The sequence below is a fragment of the Sinocyclocheilus rhinocerous genome, unplaced genomic scaffold, assembly GCF_001515625.1.
Source record: "Sinocyclocheilus rhinocerous isolate Xijiao unplaced genomic scaffold, SAMN03320098_v1.1 scaffold1697, whole genome shotgun sequence".
In the NCBI taxonomy this organism is placed as follows: Eukaryota; Metazoa; Chordata; class Actinopteri; order Cypriniformes; family Cyprinidae; genus Sinocyclocheilus; species Sinocyclocheilus rhinocerous.
The window spans coordinates 970,704-985,224 of NW_015629509.1; the positions used below are offsets into that span (position 1 = coordinate 970,704).

General features: G+C 34.8%; 2 protein-coding genes across 4 annotated transcripts in view; one reads left to right on the forward strand and one right to left on the reverse strand.

Moving 5' to 3' along the window:
* Positions 1–5,245, forward strand: part of LOC107739025 (copine-3-like) — a 20,628-nt gene extending 15,383 nt beyond the window's left edge. For 2 of the 3 annotated variants that reach the window (XM_016550989.1, XM_016550988.1), the window contains exon 16: positions 4,480–5,245. In XM_016550989.1, the coding sequence (XP_016406475.1) occupies positions 4,480–4,617 (138 nt within the window). In that variant the 3' untranslated portion in view covers positions 4,618–5,245. Of the gene's footprint in view, positions 1–1,000; positions 1,122–4,479 lie in introns of all 3 variants that reach the window. The other variant, XM_016550991.1, reaches the window with a different exon arrangement.
* A 1,109-nt stretch (positions 5,246–6,354) lies between these two features.
* Positions 6,355–14,521, reverse strand: part of LOC107739029 (cyclic nucleotide-gated cation channel beta-3-like) — a 17,299-nt gene continuing 9,132 nt past the window's right edge. The window contains 11 exon segments of the mRNA XM_016550997.1: positions 6,355–6,488; positions 6,611–6,764; positions 6,870–7,022; positions 7,320–7,438; positions 7,504–7,587; positions 10,459–10,556; positions 10,686–10,845; positions 11,194–11,335; positions 11,598–11,720; positions 12,056–12,120; positions 13,355–13,511. Of these exon segments, the coding sequence (XP_016406483.1) occupies positions 6,462–6,488; positions 6,611–6,764; positions 6,870–7,022; positions 7,320–7,438; positions 7,504–7,587; positions 10,459–10,556; positions 10,686–10,845; positions 11,194–11,335; positions 11,598–11,720; positions 12,056–12,120; positions 13,355–13,511 (1,282 nt within the window). The 3' untranslated portion in view covers positions 6,355–6,461.

A 14,521-nucleotide genomic window follows, 5' to 3' on the forward strand; every position in this document is an offset into this window, starting at 1 on the left:
ATATATACACAGTATATATATATATAAATAACTTTTGGAAAGTTTTTGGGAGATTACCAGAAATTTTCCACCCCATAGCAACCATTCTTGCAAAAAGTATCACGGTCTGAATGAATGAAATGTAGTTTTTTTAAGGGTAGCATAGATATAATTGTGTATTACATAACACAATCAAACAAAAGATGAGGTAACAAATTTCATTATTTCATTATATTTTTTAAAATGCTACTGTATCTTTTAACTAAAAGATGTGAAAAAGCAATCAGTATCCACTAGTTTCCGTCACATGGATGAAAAGTGATTGATTCACTAAGAACCTGCTCATGGGAGTCATTTATTTGGATTACACTGGTCACACTTTGTTTTTAAATCACTTAAAAATAACTAACTCATAAGAGTAATTTGTTCAAGAATCATTTGGATTATGCTGGTCATGCTGTAAGTTTTTGATTCTTTTAAAAATAACCAGCTGATAAGAGTAATTTGTTCAGGAATCATTTGGATTATGCTGGTCACCGCTGTATGTTTTTGACTCACTAAAAAACAGCCTATAAGAGTCATTTGTTTGTGAATCATTTTGTTTACTCTGGTCACGCTGTATTTTTTGATTCACTAAAAATGACCAGCTCATAAGAGTCATTTGTTCGGGAATCGGAGTCCACCTGTTGTTCTGTATGATTTGCGCTATAGATTCGGTAGTGGTGTTAACTGTGTTCAGTACGCATCTGTGAGTAAAGGGCGTACGTTTATGTGGACTCTAACATAGTTATCGCTCTCGGTGTGAATGAGCCTTAATGAACATGCGAAAACTCTCGGTTCTGTTATTTTAAATTTTTTTTATGGGACAAGTTCCCAACCCTTTTCATAATTGTTTATGCCAGTAGACACTGAGCAGAGCCGAACACAACACAAACTTATATTTATGTTTTGGTCCCATATATCTACCACATGTTATGGCTTGTAGCATCTCACCTGTGCCTTTGTGTCCATTTCATTTCAGGCGCCCAGGGAAATGCTTGCCCAATGTGTACTGGCAGAATTACCACAACAAGTCACGTCCTACTTCAGATATATAAACCTGTCGCCTCCACACGAGCCAAAACAATCATAGACATGAACATGTAGGGCTCTCTTCTTTATCTGCACCTGACACTCTGTCATGCACCTGTCTGAATGATTTAATGCACATTACCGCTTCACAAAGCATTCAGCTGTCACAGCAGTCATATTCATCTGTTTTATTGAAAGTAGCCATCGTTGTTGCAGGGTTAGTAGTCATGGATGCCATATTTGCTGTAAAATGGCATCACAAACTGAGGGAAAGGAAGATGTTGAATGATACTTTGAACGTAAAACAGGAGGTTTTCCTAAAGCATGTTGAATTTATGCTGCATTCATGTCATATTGAATTATGAAACTGAAGTCCTTGGACTCTAAAATTATTTGTTTCTGTGGCAACGTTCATAATAGGAAAAATAAATCCATGTCTGATTAGTCAGTGGATAGCTAGCTTTTATTTATACAATATTAAACCATATTTTGGTTTTGGTTGTTGGTTTAATAGTGTTAATACTTACTGATTATTAATACTTATAATTGATTTGAATTAGTCCCTAACCAGTGTTGTTAATGTTGACTATAACTAAAAGTAAAACTGAAATTGAAATTAGGCTGAAATAAAGAAAAATATTAGATGATTTATTTTTTTTGCAGTGGCAACTAACTAAAATAAGTGCTAGTTACTAAAACTGAAATAAAAATAATTTAAATTTTAAAAAATAAAAAAAATGATACGAGTGCATAAAGAAATACTAAAACTAAAAATAATGAAATTATTAAAAATAATGAAAAATAAAAAATAAAAGCTAATTCAAAATATTAATAAATATATAAATATAATAAATACTGTATGATATATATATATATATATACTACTATATAAATAATAAAAATGCTACTGTCCCAAACCATAACTTTGTCTAAAAACGTATTATGCATCACTTGTGCTATGGTACATTTTATTATTATAAATTATTTTATAATTATATGAGTATAATGTATAGTTATATAATGTATATGATAGGTAGATTTGTAGTGAGATGTGTTTTTGTAAGCATGTTTTAACTGAAACTGGAGTTTTCCTTCAAAATAAAAGCTCTACTGCCGTTTGCGTCAAAATAAAAGCTCAAAAGTGCAGTATGAATTGCTGACAGCTAGTGGTTTAAATGGGTAATGTTACTGCAGTCCAAATTCAAAATATCTCTAAAGAAGTATTGTAATTTCCCTACTATAGTGTAAAGCAAAAATAATATACCTATGAAATATTCATTTTCATTTATTTTACAGTGCAATTGTTTTACAATATATGGCTATTACTTGTTGTTATTATTCTATTCTAATTTGTTTGGCTTCCTAAAACCCCAGTGTGAATGTAATTTAGACTTGAGACATTATATCACAAATAAAAAGAGGGTTGAGTCCTCTTTAAAGTTCAGGGACAAGTCAGTTCACTGACTTTTTTTTCTGACTTGAAGGGTTCACCCAAAAATAAAAATTAGTCCCATGTTTTACTCACTCTCAAGGCATCCTAGGTGTGTCTGACTTTCTTCTGCTTTATAATGCATGGGCGGGTGTTTTTATTCAACAGTCCAAAAGTATTCAACTAAAGTGCATCCATCCATAATAAAATGTGCCTCACATGACTCCAGGGGGTGAATAAAAGGCCTCCTGTAGCAAATCGACGTGTTTTTATAAGAAAAATATCCATAGTTAAAACAATATATACACCTTTCTTTCACTTCTGCTAACTGTCGTAGGTGGAAGCATTTCCGGCGGATGACGTAGGACGTCTGTGTAGCGCACGTGCCAGTGATTAGTGACGAGCGCGGAGGAGAGAACAAAATAAAATGCCGGTTACTAATTAGAAGTACAAAACGAGGATTTGTAAAGAAAAATGTAGGAGTATTTCGATATAAGCCAAGAGGATACTGGTTTTCCTTTGCTAAAGTAAGGAAACTTTGCTTCCTTTGATCCTGTAATCAAACGTTGGTTTTCGCGAGGCTCACACGCGCATGCGCTATGCCTACATCAGGCAGTCTCTCGGGAACACACGTACAACAGTTAGCAGAAGTTACACAAAACTGTTTATATCGTTTTAAATATGGATATATATATTTTTTTTACAAAAACGCATCGATTCGCTACAGGAGGCCTTTGTTCTCCCCACTGAGCTGTGTAATGCGCATTTTATTATGGATGGATGTGTTTTATTTGACTACTTTTGGACTGTTGAACAAAAACACCTGCCCATGCCATTATAAAGCTTGGAAGAGCAAGGACAATTTTTTTTAAAATATAACTCCGATTGGATTCATCTGAAAGAAGAAAGTCATATGCACCTAGGATGCCTTGAGGGTGAGTAAAACATGGGCTAATTTTCATTTTTGGGTGAACTAATATGGGATTCTGATCCCATAAACTAACCCTTTAAGTTTTCTTAGTTAAGAACATGGGTTGGAGCTCTTAATTTTGAACTCTCAAAGTGCATTAGATAGAATAATTTAACTTTAAAATGTACAAAAATTGAATTTTTTCCAATTCTTCATTTGGCTTTTTTTTTTTTTAAATATCGCAGTAAATATCGTACCGTGGACTTCATATCGCGATATTAGCGCATTGTGAGATTTTGATATCATTACATCCCTAATAGTTATATAATGTATATGATATAAATTATATAATCTATATTATTATTATAAATTATATATTATCTAAAAATTATAGGTAGGCCAATATAACTGCTAAAAACAGACATTTGTCACAATGATCAAGTGGAAGACGCCCAAATGTTCATAACATTATATTATATTACATTATATTGCATATATTACATTGTATTACATTATATTGTTTTTCATCAACTGGTCAACATTTACAGCAGGGCATAAAAATGATAAGAGTGCATAACAGAAATACTCAAACTAAAATTAACATGAAAACTAACAATATAAAAATAAAAGCTACTTCAAAATATTAATAAATATATTAATATAAATATAATACTATATAAATAATAAAAATGCTACTATCACAAACCATAACAGTCTAAAAACTTATACATCATTTTTTTGCTATGATACATTGTATCATTATTATTATTATTCTTTTATAATTATATGAATATAATAATTATATAATGTATATGATATAAATTATATAATCTATATTATACATTATATTATCTAAAAATGATAGGTAATGTAACTGCTAAAAGTGTAATTTGTCACAATGATCAAGTGTTCAAGTCCAAATGTTCATAATAGTATAATATTAGCTAATCGATAGCTGACATGATATGATTTATGTTGTCTGCACTGTCTTGTAACTAACACTATGATGCTTAACCCCTCTCACCATCTCTGACCTTCTTCTGCTGCTCAAAGTCAGAAATACGATGACTAACGTTTTCTCTCTCTGTAGTCTCCTAAAGAGGAGCTCGCTAAGTGTGTTCTGGCGGAGGTTCCTGGTCAAGTCGTCACCTTCTTTAACATGATGAAGCTCCCGCCTCTGAAGTCAAACACTCCAGTGGACGCTCCAAATGGGCCGACACAGAACTGAAGGACCTGTGAACTTCCTTCATACCGCATACAACTCCACAACTGGACATCATCAACCTACTTATCTAACTTTAGGCCTTCTTAAAGAGATATACCACTAGATACATGTGGTTTGTGTTGGTTTAAATTTCAGTTATTCCTTTATTTACTTTTTAAAAATCATTTTATATTCATTCACATGTTTTCTTCTGCCAAATGATCTTGCAATGATCTATTATAGAGCTTGTTTGGACTCAAGTATCCTACTCTAAATGATCAGTTATTGAAAAAAAAAAATTGGGAGGGAGTTTAAGTTTAAAGTCAACCTTGTTAGTGTTGCAGGTGAGATGACCGAATGGTATGAAGGCATTTGTTTTATCTCCAGTGTCATTCCCACTAACTCCTTTCGAAATAGTTTACAGTCAGCGTTATCTCATTAATTTTTCATGTCATTATCATTCTTTACATCTTATATTTTTATATCTGTATATGTTTTTTAATCAGTGCCTCACAAAGCCATTTCTTCATATATCTAATGCATTATTCCAAATTGATCACATTAATGTGCATGATAATATGCAGTTCCTATCCACCTTATTCTTCAACGTGGAAGTAAGCCTATGGGCGAGACTTCCGGTTCATTAGCCACTGTAGGGGAATAACGAGAAGAATAACAACATGCAGTAAATGGTCAAATGGTTTGCACTACAAACCAGTGTGTTCATAATTAAGATAATACATGATAATAATAGGGTTAGACACACCAATTTGCAATATCAAGCAGCAAAACGAGCTGTTTTGTACAGCTAAAAATAGCTGGACGCGGATAGCACCGGAAGCCAGTCCCATAAAAATTACAAATGGCTGCACCCGCTCTTACGCCAAGAATAAGGTGGATACAAAAATGTGCATATATGTTTGATTTAATTCTATGGAAATCACGTGGCAGCTTTTTACATTGCCAAGTTTTATTTTTGTGCAGAATGCACATAAAGCTAAAGCCACTGAGGAATGGTGCTCAGATCTCAATCTGTACAGATGAAAGCCATTGATACTGACGTCTGGATGGGTCAGTCATCCTGTTATGTGCCTGAATGCACAATGCATGAATATAATAATAATATGCAAAGGTAATCAGCTTTTTGAATCAGTATTAACTGTTTAAGATGCAAATTAAGTTTCGTTTGTTTTACATTTAATCACAATGTCTGTAACAGCACGTTGTGCTTAATTAGTGCTGAGAGGAATATATTCAATCGTCTTAAATGTAATTGAAATAAAACTAATTTTGTTTCATCAGATGCAGTATCATTATAATGTAATGTGTCAGCTCAGCAGTTGCTGATATGTCTTGCATTTGTGTGCCTGTAGCATGCCTTGTTTCACATACAGTAAATAAAACACAAGAAAGTGGATTGTTTATGATTTATTCGCAATATTATTAAGATGCAATAAATAAAGATGACAATGAAACTACGTATTAAATATTGTATTTTTATTTTATGAAAAACATTGACCTATTTACAATATGCAAAGGCCAGGAAACCCATCCACCATGATACTGCCTAAAGTGCTGAACAGGTTGGGTAATAAGTTCAAAATTATAGTTGAAAAGAATCTGTCACTAAACCAACTACAAATCAGAAACATACAGTCAGTATTTACAGTTTTAATCACATTTCTGTAGATCTGAATGAATGGATCTATGAATGAATGAATCTATCTATCTATCATCATAGATGGATGATGTAATGGATGGATGAATGGATGTAATTGATAAATGGATGGATAGATGATGAAATGGGTGGATGGATTAATAGATGTTTTAGGTAGTTGTAAGTGTAGGTGATGGGATGGATGGAATTTTCAATTCTTTTTTTCTGCTGCTTGAGCCTGCAGGAAAGAGAAGTGTTGTTGTTATTTCAGATCTCTCAACTATTTGTATGCAAACGTTTAAACTTTATTACATATGTGTGTTTGCACCATTATACCACTCATCAGATCATCACACTCACCCTGAGTTTCTCCAGTAATCCTCCTTTCCCAAAGCCTCCAAAAGCACGTAACATTTTCGGAGTGGGTGGTTTTTGTCCAAACATTGCCAATCCCTTCTTCTTTTCTCCTTCATCTTTGACAGGAGCAGCTTTGCCTTTGGCCTTCATCAGTTTCCTGCACAGAGAATGAATCATCTTTTATTGTAGCCACTGCATTTATCTATTAAATCTGTTCTTGAAGAAACGGTCCATGTTGCACGACCGTGACCCTCTGACTCACCGTCCCTTCCTGGCCAGCACTTTCTGAGACTCAGGGTAATGGACCAGGATGTCATTGAGTTCTTTCTTATCCAGTACAAAAAGGTTGGCGAATCCGTGAGCAGCAACATTTGCTGTTCTTCTGTTGCCTCCATCTTTTGCTGACTATAAGAGACTGAAAATAAATGCATTTTTGTTTTAGAAACTTTTTTTTAGACATTCTTGTTCTTTTTTTTTTTTTTTTTGATGAGATGTGACAGTAAAGACATATATAATGTTATTAAATTAAGTTATTAAATTAATTACATTTAAAAATTTAATAAAATTACAATAATATTTTATAATATATTTTTTAATGTATTTTTGATCAAATAAATGCAGCCTCAGTTAGATTCTTCTTTTAAAAACATTTAAAAAATGTATAGACCCCAAACTTTTGAACAGTAGCCTATATAGATCGTCTGTCAGGTACCTGATCTCTCCGAACACACAGCCTGCTTTCAGAGTCACGAACACAATCTTATTGTCCGGTCCACCGATGACCTGCACCTCTCCGGCTTTAATAATATACATTTCTCTCCCAATGTCACCCTGCATGAAGCCAAAAGTCAATATAATATCAGATATACATGGATGATTATATTTGATGTTCTCACCTTCTTACACACAAAGTCTCCTGGCAAGTACACAATGGATTTCAGACGCAGTAACATATCCACAAGCATCTGGTTGTCACAGCCCTAGAAAAATATGTTTGAAATAGCAAAAACTTGAAACAAAATCAATCCCTCACTTGTTTTCTCTTTCTTTCATACTTTTTATCATTCTAACACGGATTTACTTCATAAAAGTGCACCAGAATCGATTAAACATATGCCACCAGTAGGGGGCAGTGGAGTTTTGCCGTAAGTTTTTAGCGTGTTGCTACTTGCTAAAACCTGGAAATTAGCGGTTTAGCACTTCTGGTTCCATTGTCCTGAAGTCAATGGGGTTTTGAAGTTGAATGAGTTTAGTTAAATTCCTGAAATAGCTTATATCTATTAAATATTTATCTTGACATAGGCAGTTGCTAACAAGGAGCTATATGGGACTTCTATCTGGTTGGACATTAAACGTCATCAGGTAAACTCATTTACTCACTAGTCGCGTTCACAGCTTAACTGTTTATAATCTAACTGAAACTTTTTTTTTCTTTTACTTTTTTTAACTAAAGAGTAAAGACCGAAATTGTTGTCAGAAACGGTCATGAGAACGTGGTGTAACTTGGTGTAACTACGTTTGTTATTGTTAACTAAAACTATTAAATCATTTTCATGAATTGAAATAAAGCTAAAATAAAATAAAACAAATATTAGATGAAAAAATTTATTAGAAATGTTGCCTTAATTGTCAACGAACTGAAATAAGTTTAAGTCGAGTAAGATTAATAAAACTAAAACTGAAATGAAAAAACCAAATAAAGAAATGACAAATTAAATTAAAGCTATTTTTAAGGCTAAAAATAAACTGAAAATCAATTGAATAAAATGAATTTCAGATATAAATAATACTAAAATAACACTTGTTTAAAAAAAATCAGAATTAAAGAAAATTGATTGGGCTGGAGAAGTTGAGTAACTGACCCGTATAAACCGGTTTATCCTAAAGATCGATGTAAACCCAAAGTGGAAACACAGCAAATCAAATGGTATTATGCTTATCAGGTCTGTCTGTTGAGAGAAATATTATCAAAATAAAATAAATATATATATTTTTTAAATATACACATTTAATTTTTTTTATCATTTTTTTTTAATTATAATTATTAATCATAGCCTATATATAGAATCTAGGAACATATAGGAATATATAGGAACCTAGTATAATTTGTACACACCTGAAATCTGGCAGATTCCCTGTACCTCTGTTTTGCCATTATTCTGTCTTTCTGAGGAAATAAATTTGTAGGTTTTTGAGTGGACGTCCTGTTGTCACAATTCCAAAAGTCTTAAGTGTCTACACCAAGATTCACTTACTATGATGTCTCCTGCTTTCACAAACTGTAAGCGTGGCTGAAACATGGTGATATCTATGATGTTCACAAGGTCTGCCAGGATATCAAAAAAGATCCAGAAGGGGATGGTCACAGGCGTGTGGTACGGGAAACACAAACGTGCCGTGGCCAGCCAAACGTTGTAGTTAAAAGCGACTGTGACGACACTCAGCCATTTAATATACCGCCGATCTGGAAGGAAGAACAAACATGTGTAGGCCAATGTTTTGTACTTCAAGAGGCATCTTCAGTTCTCATAGTGTCCTACCTGTGAAAGGGTCAATGGTTGTCCCCAAATATGCGTCCATCTTGTCTTCGAAAGGTTTGAGAAGTGTGTCTATGCAGGTGCATTTGATTTTTGGGCAGATGGCTTCAGCCGCCTCCTTCTCGGCCTTCTCCTTCTCCTTCTCCTTCTCGGCTTTCAGCTTTCCCTCTTTCTCCTTCTTTTCTTTCTCCTCTTTTTCTTTCTTCGCCACCGCTTTCTTGGCATCCTCCTCTTTTTTCTTCTGCTCGGCCTCTTCTCGTTTTATTCTCTCCGCTTCCTGCTTTCTGATCCAGTCTTCCTTTCGGTAAATCGGTGCTGGATATCAACAAGTAGACTAAAGTTTAGAAGAGTACAAACAGATGAATGGATTCCCTGCTGGAAAATCCAGGTGGGAGCTAGTTTTTCATGTTTTTTTGCTGGATAAAATTGGTCATTTATAATCATTAGATGGTCCAGGCTGGTGTAGATTAGGGGTGTGCCATATCATACCGTCCACGATAATACCGGTATAAATTTTTACATGATAAAAAAAGTGTCATATCACGATATCAATGATATAGCGATGCAATGACGTATGGTGGATATACGTTCCCTAGCGTGCACAACAACAACACCACAAACCCAATAGGTGTGTTCGACTTGAAGCAGCGCTGCGCAGACTGAATATTTAGGCTTCAAAACACATAAAAGTTGTATTAATTTGTGAATATTATCATGATGAACAAAATGTGTAAGAATCATAAACTTTTGATCACAGTTTATTTTGTGTAATAATCCAGAAGCCAATGATGTAATATGTAATAATCCAAAGCTTAATGGAAAAATCCTGCTGGGTTGAAGCATCAAAACAATAAAAGAAACAGCTTAAATTTTCTCATAACTAATTCATTGTAACTAATTCATTGTAAATTTAAACCTTTACCAATCCTTCAAAACACTAGGTATTACCCATTTGTCAGTATAAGTTTTTAATCATTTAAAATATAATAAAATTTAGTATGATCACGTTTTCTTTTATATATTTTAAGTACAGTTCCGAATATTAAGTTACGCTGAATGACAATGGAACATTATTTAACTAATATTTTAGCATTTTATTTTCACAAAAGTTATTTAAAACATTAAAGTAGACTGTTTACTTGCATTTAATATGCTTTTTTGCATATAAAATCACTGAAGTTAATTTAATGCGGACACCAAAATGAGACGTTTCCTCTTTGACCCACATGCAACACTCCATAAAAGGTCAATATTAGCAAATTTTTTTTAACTTTATTTTACTTCATATATTTCACTGACAATATTAAGTTTTACCTTGAAGAGGTCAATCTTCTGGAAGGTGGCGAGGTTGATGTCCACAGCGATGGCTGTTCTCATGACCAGAGGCATCTTTTCTAATAACTCCGATTCATCTGTGGAAAAACATTTTTGCATTTTGATCTATAAAAATTTGCATCTGTTTAGATTTATTGTAACTGTATAAACGATCATTCCAAAGCTAGCTGTATTAATAGAGCACTTCTGTTAAGAATTACTCTTACCCAGCATGCCCTGGGAGTCCCAGGTGTAGTTGTACCAGGTGCGCACTCTGCTTTGAACCAGCTTGGGGATGCGGTTTGTCACCATGTACGCCACACAAGCATCCATAGATGCACGGAAGTACGTCTGGCCGGCAGTAGCTGCTCCAATGACATCTCTCATCTGTAAAATCAAAGATTTACATCTATATATCTGATATGGATGCACCATTTTGATGATTCTGGCTGATACTGAAAAACTGGTAATATTTTCAAGTTAAAGTCAATAAATGATAAATGGCCAATGTTAAAATTCTATACTTTTTAAATTACATTCGTACTCTGTTCTGCACCTGCTTTGGGATGGTGTAGGTGTTCATATACGCCACACAGGAGTCCATAGAGGCGCGGAAGTAGGTCTGACCCGCCGTAGCTGCTCCAATTACATCTCTCATCTGGGTTTAAACTGATTTTGATCAGTGCTGTGAAGTTATTATTCTGGGTCATGTGTTATACGTATTCATTTACTTACCTGTCCAATCAAGCTAGAGAAGACAAAGACTCCTGTGAAGAAGTTCACCAGCTGGAAGACGATCTCAAAGAGCGTATGGGGCTCGGGGAGACCTCCGATATTGATCAGCGTGCGAGTCGCAAAGTAATAACAGCGGAGATACCTTGGCAAAGTAAAATGTACATTATGTACAATGTAAATTATCAGTACAATATTTATTTATTTATTAATATTTTATTTTGAATGTATTTAAATGTATTGATTTTTTAACGTGTAAATAATACAAGTAAAAAAATAATTATATAGTACAATTTAATAATTAAGTATAACATTGTAATTAAATTTTAAATTAAATATATTTATAAAGAGCTACTATTTATGAAATATATGAAATAATGGCAAAAGAAGAAAAAAATAGTTCATACGCATTTCCTTTTCCATCATATGTCCATTTAGTGCTGCCCAGCCCTTCGTATTCTGATGCTACATAGTAAAGGCAGGAGTTTAAATGGAGACAGAAGAGCAGATATCCAGTAGTGCGGCCAACTCTAAAAAAAAAAAGCCCAGCATGACTATTATTATTATCGCTCGACGCTCATACATACAGATATGGATTTAAACACACCCCTAACCTTTGCCATTTGCTTATCATGATACCTCAAATTGTTGTGCCTCAAACATGTTGCTATGACTTACTAAGCAGTCAGACTTATAATTTTCACCTGGTGGGTGATAAGACTCATACGCATATTGAAGGAGGGACCTGAACCATATCCAAAGACCAAAATATCAATAATAGTATTGAGGTGGGTCAGTAAGCAACCACCTAGCAACATGCTAAGCCACTCAGAATAGTAGATTAGCATATAGAAATCACACATACCTCCAGATATACGCCTTAGCCATGACGCTTTCCAGACGATCGCTGAACTCAAAAAATGATTGATACTAAAAAGAAAGACGGAATATGTACATTAACTAGAGCTCATTACACAGTACACTAAATACTAATATACAGTTGTACTAGCTGTAGAAAACAGTAGTGTAGAACGTCTCGGTTACTTGTGTAACCCTCGTTCCCTGAAGGAGGGAACGGAGACGTTACGTCAGTCGTGACTGACGAATTGGGATCTCGCCCGAGAGCCCAATCACCTTCGAGTGTAAACTAAACAAGCCAATGACAGTTGGCGTGCGATCAATGATATAGCGATGCAATGACGTATGGTGGATATACGTTCCCTAGCGTGCACAACAACAACACCACAAACCCAATAGGTGTGTTCGACTTGAAGCAGCGCTGCGCAGACTGATCGGTGTATGACATCAAAGTATCACGAGAGTGGTTCTAGAGCATGTTCGAGCACACACTCTTACCCCTTTTTTTACATTCCACCGGAGCTGATCACGGCCACTCTAGTCAATGCTTGTGTTTATACCATCCGCGCCGTGCCACGATTCAGAAGCGTCCCAGAAGCGACTCTCAGCACTGCTTCGCTAAAGATAGGGGCCTCGCCTATTTTTGACGGACGTAAATAAGTTGCAAGTCACTCTCGCGGTATTTTGACGTCATACATTGATCGCTTTGCTTCAAGTTGAACACACAGCTGCTGCTGCCACCTTATGAAAATAGATTTACACTTTGAATTAAGTACAGGGATTAAAGTTCCGTCGCTTTGACGGATTTCCGTCAGTTCATAAAGACACTCACTTGCTTCATTCCTGAATGATTCAGCCGTTCGAACGAATCAATTGAATGAATGATGCCACCACCTGCTGGTGGATTTATTTTCATTTTTTGCGTATAATTTCAGTTATTTGAATCATATTTCTGTATTCAAAATTTTATATTTAAAACATTAATCTCCACATGAATTTATGAATTTAATTGCACTCATGCCACCTCTGAGCCTCATTAAGAATAAGAAGGACTAGCAGCTGGTTTTGATCTGGTAGACGGCAACAAACCAGCTATATTTTCCAAAAACCACCTTGACCACCTTAAGCTAGAATGACCCGGTTCTTCCAGCAAGGTAAATTAGTCAAACTGTTAAAAATGTTAAGATTACAAGTCCTTGAGGAACAAAAAATGAGAAACACCTCCTAGATTACAGTATTGATATATCTTGTCCATCAAACAGCAGGATTCAGTGAGACTTTGGATGCGTTTGTAGTACTCACTGACGGGTGGGCTGCGCTCGGGGGACGAGGAGTAGGGGTCTATGACTTTCTCCTTAAAAAGCTCTGTCCTCTCCCGTAGTTTTTTCACGATGTCTCGCAGCTGGTCATCACAGTATCTGTTGATGACGATGGGTGGAGTTGGTGGTGATGGTGCATCCTCACTACGTGAAAAAGACACATAGGAAAGTGGGCTTAATTATGTAAAAAAAACCTAGTAGTAGTAGTAAGTTGTAGTAGTAGGTTTAGACTACGGAAAGTCCTGAGGATGTTCTGTTTTCCTGTTCTAAACCTGAGGCAGAAAGGAAAGTCAAAGTTTGATTCATCAAGAATATTCAAGTCAAGTGAAATTCATTTGTATAGCACTTTTCACAGTCCTCATTGTTTCAAAGCAACTTTACAGAAAAGCAAGATGTTGTTGATGTTTATAATATCTTCATATTTTCATGCCTTATAGTCCTAGCTTACAGGGAACATTCTCCAAACATTCTTCTCTCAAAGTTATGAACAAACATTCTTCCACTAACGTTAAGAGAATGTTTGTTCAGAGATATCTGGTCTTTAATAATGTTCCCATACGTTAAAATAAAAGGGTTATTTATACATCGTTCATGGAACGTTTTCTAAAACGTTTTAGTTGAATGTTCATCTAAATGTTACTACTTGTTCAGGGAACATTCAAAAGTAACATTCCCATAATGCTTACAAAATGGAATCTTCCCTTAACATGCCTAACCAAAAAAAAAGAAAGTTTTGAAAACATTTTTTAAAAACTTGACATTTTGAACACTCAGAAAGATTTGTTATATAGTATAGCTTTATGTGACTATACTGTATGTACGCAGGTAAAGTAGGATGTACTATATATACAACTTTTAATATATCACTGACCGATAATATAGTTTACATTTTTCGACAATATTAAAGGTAACATATCATGAAAATCTGACTTTTCCAGGTTTTAAGTGCTATAATCAGGTCCCCAGTGCATCTACCAACCAAGGTAACGTGAAAAAGATTAACCCAGTAACTTTGTTTTGGGAAGCCTTTTTCTGCAAGCATCTGAAAAAACGAGCGCGTCTGATTCCGCTCCCTTGGTGACGTGGCAAAGGGATCTCATTATAATATTACCACCCCATAATCTGTAAGTTTACACCCACGGCGCCGTTATTGT